The sequence below is a fragment of the Dipodomys spectabilis genome, unplaced genomic scaffold, assembly GCF_019054845.1.
Source record: "Dipodomys spectabilis isolate Male_0828 unplaced genomic scaffold, ASM1905484v1 ptg000175l, whole genome shotgun sequence".
In the NCBI taxonomy this organism is placed as follows: domain Eukaryota; kingdom Metazoa; phylum Chordata; class Mammalia; order Rodentia; family Heteromyidae; genus Dipodomys; species Dipodomys spectabilis.
Window position 1 is genome coordinate 19835011 of NW_024870852.1, and position 9882 is coordinate 19844892.

At 49.4% G+C, this 9882-nt stretch overlaps 1 protein-coding gene across 2 annotated transcripts; it reads right to left on the minus strand.

The window, feature by feature from the left end:
* Window positions 1-4959: 4959 nt before the first annotated feature.
* Kcns1 (potassium voltage-gated channel modifier subfamily S member 1) lies at window positions 4960-9500 on the minus strand. 2 transcript variants are annotated; one of them, XM_042694754.1, is made up of 3 exons: window positions 9428-9500; window positions 8260-9302; window positions 4960-5567 (listed from the first exon to the last, which is right to left on the minus strand). In XM_042694754.1, exons 1-3 carry the CDS (start codon window positions 9459-9461, stop codon window positions 5097-5099), a joined length of 1548 nt encoding a protein of 515 aa, XP_042550688.1. In that variant the 5' UTR covers window positions 9462-9500; the 3' UTR covers window positions 4960-5096. The 2 variants fall into 2 exon arrangements, with proteins under 2 accessions (XP_042550688.1, XP_042550689.1); XM_042694755.1 differs by having other exon boundaries at window positions 5097-5567; window positions 8260-9287.
* Between the last annotated feature and the right edge of the window lie 382 nt (window positions 9501-9882).

Here is a 9882-nt window from a genome sequence, read left to right on the forward strand (position 1 = left end):
TCCATCTTACAGACTGAAACCAAGACTCATAAGACTGCAAGGGACAATTGTAATTGTGGCACCTGCCAAGTTCCTTTTCTCTTTTGGTTCTTTTTTTGGGGGGTGGGATGGGGGTGGGGGTCAGAAACTAGAACTCCAACTCTGTACCTGACACTTTGACTTATTGGCTGATGCTCTACCACCTGAACCCCATCTCCAACTCCACCCTTCCTGTTTTGGGAACTGCTGGGCTCACAGCAGTAACAGGAGCAATTTGGTGACTGCTAAATTGTCATGGACACAATGTCCCCTCGCTTGGGGTGCTCATCTCATGCTCTGGCCTGGTAAAGTGGCAGACTGTGGATGAGGAGCTATCTCTTGTATTGTTATCATTTGGTTTCTGCGGGTGGTTGTGGCATCCATCACAGTCCAATTTTAAGGAAGTGAGGAATGCCCAGCTTGTGTGATAAAATGTTTTTTTAGTAACTGCATAGAGCAATGTAAAAGAGTCAATCAATAAAGCAAACCCAAATAGTAACACAAAATGAAAAGTGGAGCATTTTTCATTCCTGTGATCAAGGTGAAAGAATTATTCATGCTACTCAGGGGGCTGAGATCTGAGGATCACAGTTCAAAGCCAGCTCATGCAGGAAAAGTCCGTGAGACTCTTATCTCCAGTAAACCACCAGAAAAACCAGAAGTGGTGCTGTGGCTCAAGTGGTAGAGCACTTGCCTTGAGCTGAAGAACTGAGGGACAGCGCCCAGGCCCAGAGTTCAAGTTCTATGACTGACCAAAAAAAAAAAAGCTATTCATGACTTGCAGTCTGAATTCTCCAAATAACCAAAATTGATTGTGCAGGTTCCTGAATTCAGTCTTGCTGAAGTTATGAAGTTCAATGTTGCAATTCATGCAGCATGAGAGCATGTGAGAAAAAAAACCAAGGCTCTCTAAACACTGATGTAAGTCGTTCACAACTTACCCTAGAGAGGAAAGAAACCTCCTGACTTCCTATTTGTTCCACTCCTCAGGGCTGCTTAGCTGGGAGCCAGGGACCAATTTGGTTTGGAGAGTAAAAGTAAACTGAGCAGGAAAGAACCTTGGACCCATACAAAATTGTAGACACTTGTTAATTAATGCATTGGAAACGTGGGGAATTTTTGTGGAAATGGATTTCTGTGGTATTTGATCATGCAGGGGAAGTGGAATTTTGGACCAGGCTGGTCTTCTTGAGATTGATGCACTTAGCAGGGATTCTGCCTTCTATGCTAGCTCCAAGAGCTGGCTGGGCTCTAGCAATTTGATGAGTTGGCTAATGCAAACTTGGACCAAATGATGGCCCACAGAAATTGGAACTTGCAGGGCCCAAATCCCTTGGCCTCATGTAAACAGGAAGAGGATAAAAGATTTCTGAAGACAAGATGCTAGATTGGTTTTATACTGCGACTTCTCCCCTCTAATTCTCTTACGATGGCCTCCAGTGAACCCAGCATGCTTTTCCCTGGTTTGAAGAAAGTCTAGATCAGGAGTAGCAGGTTGGGAGAAGCTGCAATTTGAAGTGGGTTCCTAATTTTAGAGCGGGAAAGAACACAGAAGGGCAAGAACCCCGGCATTGGCATTTCATTTTCAGAAGTTTGCCATAATATTCAGAGGGCTCTGAATGAGGCAAGAACTCATGGTGTAGGTAACTCTTAAAAGTTGTGTACTTCCTGAAGCCTTGTCAGTCGGTTCTTCCTTTGATTGGATGAACTTCATACACCCTTTTGTGGTAGGCTTACCAGTGACCTCAAACATGTACCCACATTTAGGTCTCTACAGCCTGTAAATATTACCTTATTTGGAACAGGGTCTTTTAGCAAAATATTATTAGGAATCTTGAAAAGTGGTCACCTTGGCCTATCGAAGTAGGCCCTAAATAAAATCACAAATGTCCTTATGAGAAAGATTTATTGAGAGATTTGGCACACAGAGGCAAAGAGAACAGGACACCATGGACAGAGACAGATGGAGCTATGTGCCATGGAATGCCACTGTTGGCAAAATCCAGAGGAGTCGAGAGGACTCTCCCAAATTCCTGGAAATGATCAGGGTGCTGCCAACACCTTGATTTTGAATTTCTGAATCCCAGACCGGTAGGAGAATAAATTTCTGCCACTTAAAGTCATTTAGTACTACAAGGGCTATACTTGATTTTTTTTGCTCACAGCTGGTACTCTACCACTTGAAGCACACCTCCAGTCTAACATTTTGATGGTTTCTTGGTATTAAGAGATTCAGGAACATTTTTGCCTAAGCTAGCTTTGAACTATGATCCTTTAGTTTTAGCTCCCAAATATCTAGGATTACAGGTATGAGACACATAAATAATTACCTAGCTAGGTAATTATTTATGGCAGAAACAGAAAGAGAACATAATCCCCAAAATATTTACTTTTGCTGAAGGTATTCAGTGAGTTTCTGTTGCTTGCAGCCAAATAACCCTAATTCTAACAGTTGTTCATTTCCACTATTTACTGTAATTGAGTTAATTCCAACTAGCCTCTTGTCACTGGCTACAAACATACTTTGTGGGCCAAATCTAAGAGCAGACCCAAAAGATGTGGATTCCAGGGCACTCTGCATATCCTCCCTCCCCAGCTACCCAGAAGCAACTCCATGCAAACAGAAACAGGTACTTAGGCATGGCTCTTTATTTGCATGATGCATTTCTTTAATACACTGGGGTGGGAAAGAATTGTGACATTTGGGCCAGTATTACACACAACTTTGTGTTGGACTTGAGTCGGATGATTCTTCCCTGAGCTGTTCCCACAGCAGCATTAGAGACTGCAGGAAGTCTAGAAGCCATCTGGCTTCTCAGTGTGTTAGGTCAAATCAAAGGAGGGATGCATGAAGCCCTTCAAATACCTCTGTTCCTCATTTTGGGCACAGCTGGACTGGTTGTGAAGAGGTGAGTGTGCAGGAAGGCCTGTATGGGAGGCAGGCTCCTGACAGCTGCTCTGGCTTAGCTCTAGCCTCTGCTCAATCTGGACACCACGTGTGTATTGGCAGCCCACCATGTACTATCCACATGCCATTCCCCACCCCAAATCTCCTTTGCTTACTTGGCTGTTCATCCTTACAATGGCAGGTTAAGTATTACTTGCTGTCTCCGATCTTCTTGGGTAGTAAAACCTGACACATTGTATGTGCTTATAGTTCTCTGTATTTAGCTGAGCTCACTATTGGATAGTTTTGTAACTAGTGGATTAAAGTCTTTATTTCCTACTAGTTCAAGTAGCATCATGAGTATAGCAATATCTGATTTGTCTACCATCATTCTCTCTCCCCCTCCTTCCCTCTCTTTCCCCTCCCTCTGATACTGGTGTTGATCCCAGGGTTTTGTGCTTGCTAAATAAGTATTCTACCACTTGAGTGAAATCCCTAGTTTGTTTTTATATTTTTACCCAAGCTGGCCTCAAACTTGTGATCTTCATGCCCTCACCTCCTAAACTGCTGGGATTATAGCCATGTACCACCAGACCCAGCCATTATTATCTTTTGGATCTAATGAAGAGTCAATGATTCAGAGACTAGGAGGCTAAATCTGACAAGTGGGTGGGTGGGTATAACATGGTGGCATGTGTCTTTGTAGGGACAGAGGAGATGCTATGAGAAACCAGAGTGCACAGACCTCCTCCAAAGAAATTCAGAAACTTAAACTACACGAAAACCTGTCTGTAACCCACACATAAAACCTCTATTCATAAATGACTGAGTGAAAACCTTGTAAGAGGGTTATGGTAAGAAAAACAAACAAACAAAAAACTTCAAAAACCAAGCAGGGCCAAGGAGGCCAAATTGAATAAACCTTTCTTTCCCTTATAAGGGAAGGTCTTTGGTGATTTCCTCTTTGCCCTCAAAGCCTGACAGGTTGTGGGAACTGGTTGATGTAAACAACATGTACTACAGTCCTATCCTGCTGCAAGTCTGGGGTTCAGTTACAAAGTGCCTTCCATTTTGAGGTTCAGTGTGACGGGACAGAAGGAACCAGGCAGGCCATGGCGGCATGGTGATTGGTGCTCTAGCCATGCTGTATGAAAGGGCTCTGGGAACCCTTTCCACCTTGCTCAGCCAGCGGACAGAAGATTTGACAGGAGAATATAAAGATGTACCCCCAGCAAGGAGGACAGGGTCATAGCTTACTAAAAGGGATGTTAAGTCTCAAGTGTTTGCTTGGATGGTTACTCAGGCAGGACTAGAGGCGTGTGTAGTGGGCAGAAGGGACCTTGCCAAGTTGGAATGGGGGTTCATGCATGGCAGTCCTGTGTCACTGATATTTCAGAGTTGAGCTGCCTCCTCAGCTCCATTTGGCTTTCACCTCCCTCTGGGTCACTGATGGTGACCCTTTGATGGATGGCCTGGGATCCTGAAGTGGGAGCACAGGGCTGGCTCACTTCCCACAGCAGGTACAGAGCTGGATCTGTGACTCAGGCAGCACCCTGTCAGGTTTGCTCTGTCCTAAGTCAGCCCTAGGAGGAAGGTGCAGGAGATGATCCCTCAGCAAACTCGCAGAGCCGCTAAGGAGGCAGCAAGGACTCCCCTTTGAAAGCTAACTACTTCTAGAAGCACTTTGAAAGCCACAGCTGGGGTCCAGGGCTCCTGTGTCCCAATCCCCTCTGATAGATGGCTATTAATTAGGATCCATACCCCTCCTAAAATCCACATGCAAACTGTGGAGGGTAGACGACAGTGAGCAGACCATAAGCAAGGACTCCAGACCAGACTCCCTAACTTCTAGTTATGACATGTTGTGTGAGTCGTTGCTCCTTTCTAGGCTTCAGTTCTGTCATGCGTGAAATGGGGATGATTCTCATCTTCCAGCACAGAGTCACAGGTGGTACTCAAAACCATCACCACCCTGCTTTCCCCTTGCTCCTGACTCATGCTTGCTCCTCAGGTGGCTCTGAGCCACTTTGTGGGGGCACACTGTCCTTTACCACCCTGGGCCTTTGGAAGTAAGTATGCAGTCCCTGGGTCTGATTTCGGGCTGGGCACAAATGGTCATGAGAGGAACCTAGGCAGGGAGGGCTCTGCTGGGTTCCAGCTGGCTGTGGACCGGGGATGCAGAACTATGGTTTTAATAACTCTGAGACTTGGCAGGTTCGCTGGGGGCCTGGCTCTCCAGGTCTGCAGACCGTCCCTCCTGTGAGGTCTCTCGGGATGTCTCTAGTGACGCCTCAGACACCCCATCCATGCTACTCAGGATGTCCTCGAATTCCCGCTGGCCACTGTTGCGCACAGCTGCCTCCAGAGCCTTCTGGCGCCGGTAGAAGTGGGAGAACTTGTTGAAGATGATGGTGATGGGGAGCGCGACCACCAGAATGCCTCCGAGGATGCAGCCCGAGGCCGCCAGCTTGCCAGCCACCGTCACCGGCACCACATCCCCATAACCCACCGTGGTCATGCTCACCGTGCCCCACCACCAGCAGGCCGGGATGGTGTCAAAGCCCACGTTCTCCTCCTCCTCCGCCGTGTAGGCCACGCCAGAGAACACTGACACACCCACGGCCAGGTACAGCAGTAAGATGCCCACCTCGCGGTAGCTGTGCTGGAAGACAATGCAAGAACCTGAATCAGCTAGATGGGCATAGGAGAAACTGAGGCCCAGAGAGTATAGCACTGACTGGGTCCCAAGTCACAGAGTAAGGTCGAGCTAGCACCAAGACCCAAGTAACCTAACTCTAAGGTCTTCTCATTATAGGGCAACAAAACTCTCTGGGATTGAATATAGGCCTAATTTCTATTGCAAAGGTGCTTGCCTGGCCACTGAGCTTTCTTTTAACTCAGAGATCCTGTTGATTTTTTTTTTCCTTTGCAAAACCAAAAGAATCATAGTTTATATTTTACAATGCAGTTAGTTAGGTTTTGTGTCCTTTTGACTGGTCGATCACATTTGGCAGGTACGAAAAGAAACCTTTTCTGCCCCTCAAGGAAACTGAGAAGATATGGGTTCCCCAGACAAAACACACGTCACATTTGCTTATGGATGTATACATCTGCTCTACTGTGAAGTCAAGACTGTGGACAGGGGTTCTCAAATGGGGTGGTTTTGGCCCCACCTGGGGACATTTGGCATTATTTGGAGATACTTTTGGTTATTGTAGTGGGAACAGGTATGCCACGGGTAGAGGTGAAGGGTGTGGTTTAACGTCCTACAGTGTATAGGGCAGCACCCACAATAAAGAGTTATTTGACTCCAAATGTTTATTAATGCCAGGCTGAGAGAACTTAACTTAGAGAAAACTGTATTGTGTGCCAACATCATATAATTCTTGTTTAAAAGTCAGAACCCAACTAATTCAATTTGTACCATTTAATTTGACTCAATTAAGGTAGGTCTGTGGTAGAGCCACAGATAATACCTTTCTGGCAAGCTTCTATGTGTTCAGAGAGCCATTTCCAGCCTGGGGCCTCACACTTGAGTCATGGCAAGGGTCTGGTCTGGACAACGTTACACTTGAATCTTGACCCTAACAGCCTGGATCACTATTATATTCCTCCTTGCACATAAAGCTAAGATCCTCAAGCCATGATTTTCTGCCATAGCATGATTCCCATGGTAGAGGCAAGTTGGAGTTATGGGGTATAAGGATCTTTCCTAGACAGACACTGCATTTAAGGGGTCTGGCTAGCAGAATTATCTGAACTGGATCATTACCCTGGGATTCTGCCTAGATCATCTACCAGTGTCTTGAATCCTTAACTTCCCTGCCAGGAGGACAGGCAACAGAATTTACTGAGCAAAGGTGGAAGGGACCTTTGAGTGCCTTCCAGCGATTCTTCACAGAATTGCATGATGTTTTAGGAGAAAGAGCCTGAGTGCTGGAGTTGGGCACAGTGAGGCTAGTCTCTGGCCTCTGCCATTTACTTACTTAAGAACCTTTGGTAAGTCCTGTCACTCACTGGAGCCTCAGTTTCCACATCTGCAAAGGGGTGACAATATATGTCTTCACAAGCTTTCTATGTTCTGGAGAAGGGGTAAGAACTTATGGGCCAAGAGTTCATGCCTTGAGTACCATGACCCATGCATTTCTTAGACCACATATTTGCCGCCCCATCCCCTCTGTGTCCCCTCTGCCAGCATTCATCCTGTCTTTTGGCCAAACCTTGTTACAAGTTATTCACATTGCCTTCCTTCTTTCTCAACCAGGCTAATTTCACCCCTTGGGCAGAACCTGACACTAAGACAATGTGTTCAATAAGTTGTGACTAGGCTTTAAAAAAAAAAAAAAAAAAACCAAAGCCTTCTAAACTCATGATCTTCATCTACGGGAAGAAAATGAATAACAGCATCTTCTTGAGGAAGTTGTCCTAAGGACGAATCAATAATAGATGTGAAATTGGCACAGAATAGGTTCTGTGCTCAGTAAGTGTTAGCTCCAGGGCTATATTCCTAGGTTTGGCCTATTAAGGATGACTACCTGGGCCTTCTGATAATGCCAGAAGAAAGGCTTAAGGGGAGAAGCCATTTAACTTCCAGGCTGGCCTATTTTTGTTCTATAAACTGAAGTTTGGTAGATACATCAGAAGTGACCTTTGTCCCTGGTAACCCATGTTTGTAATCACGGCACTTGAAAGCCAAAGAGTCTGAGGCCAGACTTGACTATGTAGGGAGTTCAAGGCTAGTCTGGCCTATATATGGTGAGACTGCCTCAAAAAAAGGGGGGGTAGGCAGGGTGGGGGGAAGAGTGCCAGGCACTAGTGGCTCATGTCTAATCCTAGCTACTCAGGAGGCTGAGATCTGAGAATGGAGGTCTCAGGCAGGAAAGTCCATGAGACTCTGATCTCCCATGAACTACTCAGAAGAAGCTGGAGGTGGTGCTGTGTCTCAAGTGGTAGAGGGCGAGCCTAGAGCCAAAGAAGCTCAGGAACAAGCACCCAGGGCCTGAGTTCAAGCCCCAGGATGCACACAAAAAAAGTGGGGGTGGGCAATAGAGGTGAGGAATGATCTTTGTCTTCTCCTTTGCAAAAAGAAAGCCAAGCCAAGCAATGACTGCGTCTTCTCTTCCAGAAACAGGGGTAATAGTAAACCTTACAGGGCCCTTGGAAAGAGGTCAGACTGGATGTGAAAGTCCCCCTGGCATCTAGCTCTGCGCCTGGCCTGGCTTCTCAGTCCGGATGTGCGCCCGGACATCGGAGGCTTGACAAATCCACCAGCTAACCTGCCCGAGCCTCCCCTCACTCTCCTCTATCCCAACCCTCCCCCCCCCCCCCCCCCCCCCCGCCTCCAAACATCCTACCTTGAGCGTGGCGCCCAGCGATCGGAGCCCGGTGGAGTGGCGCGCCAATTTGAGCACGCGGAAGATGCGCATGAGACGGAAGACCTGCACCACCTTGCCCAGGTCCCCCAAGTCCTCGCCGCCGGCCCCGCCCTGCTTGCCCAGCGCCGCCCCGGCCAGCAGCGTGAGATAGAAGGGCAGCACCGACACGATGTCGATGAGATTGAGCGGGTGGCAAAAGAAGTTGCGCGTGCTGGGCGCCAGCAGGAGGCGCGACGACACCTCGAAGCTGAACCAGGCGATGCAGAAGTACTCGAGCCGCCGAAGCACCGGGTCATCGCGCACCTCCTCGGCGCTCCGGCCCGCCGCCACGGCGGCCACGGCGGCCGCGGCCTCCCGGGCCTGGTACTCGGGCAGGCTGTGGATGCACATGGCGGCGATGGAGGCGAGCACCACGCCGATGGAGACGCAGCTGAACAGCTTGCTGGGCAGCGAGTAGCCCGGGTTCTCCATGGTGAGCCACAGGCGGCGGCGCAGGCGGCCGCAGCGCGCCGTGCCGTAGCGCGCCAGCTCGCGCTGCACGTCGGAGATCTCATCCGGGCACGGGTCCACGCTGCTCGGCGTGTCGCTGTCCTCGTCCCACGCGCGAGGCCGCGCCACGCGCCGCTCCAGGTAGCGCGCCCGGCAGCACGTGGCCAGGGCGTTCTCGCCCAGGCCCCAGTAATCCGCCTCCTGGCCGAAGGCGAACACGCACAGCTCGTCCAGCACGTGCAGGTGGCCGGTGCGGTAGAAATGCAGCAGGCCCAGGAAGAAGCCCGGGTGCCGATCGAAGTAGAACTCGCGTATCCCCGCGTCGTAGTCGTCGCACAGGCGCCGCGCCTGCTCCTCGGACGCCGCGGCCTGCAGGCGACCCAGCCGCGTGCCCGGGAAGCGCGCCACGGCGCGTGCGCTCAGCCGCCGCCGCACGCCGCCCACGTTCACGCGCAGCGCCTCGTCTCGTCGCCGCCAGGGGGCGCCGGCGCCCGACCCTGAGGACTCGCTCACCATGACTCCGGGGCAGACACCTGGGGCCGGGGAGGGTGGAAGGGGGGCTTTGTGCAAAGCGCCGGGTGTGCAGTAGGCGTTCAATAGATGTCAAGTGCCCCCCAGACTCGAGTTACCTGGGATGTCCGTTTCCTCCTCTGGCAACGGGAATGGGAATACTTGCCACCTAGGATGGTCATGAAAATCAGTTGAGAACAGTGGTTCTCAAAGTATGTTCCTTGGACAAAGCATCAGCTCACTTAGGACTTGGTCAAAAATTCACATTCTGTAGTCTGCCCTAGATTTGCCAAATCAAAAAGTGGGTATGGAGTGGAGGCCAGCAGTCAGCCTCCCGCTGTCCCTCTTTTCCTCTCCATTCTGTCTCTCTCTCTGTCTCTCTCTTTCTCTCTGCTTGTGTGTGCAGCTTAATTGCTAAGGTAGCCCAGGCTGGCCTTGAACTTGAAATCTCCTGCCTCAGTTTCCCAAGTGCTGGGATTTCAGGCTGGCCTCCACCACAGCAAATAGTCTTGTGTTTAAAGACGAGGAGGGTGATTCTGATAGTTGGTCAAGTTGTGATCTACTGGGTTAGATGATGTAATGCATCTGTAGAGTCCTTCAGAC

Bases quoted from the DNA above. Each gene is read 5' to 3' on its own strand.
- Kcns1 (XM_042694754.1), bottom strand. From the start codon at position 9,461: ATGACCATCCTAGGTGGCAAGTATTCCCATTCCC. The intron at 9,303-9,427 runs GTTGCCAGAGGA...CCCCGGCCCCAG, and splicing joins TGGCAAGTATTCCCATTCCC to GTGTCTGCCCCGGAGTCATG. The intron at 5,568-8,259 runs GTAGGATGTTTG...ATTGTCTTCCAG, and splicing joins CGCTGGGCGCCACGCTCAAG to CACAGCTACCGCGAGGTGGG.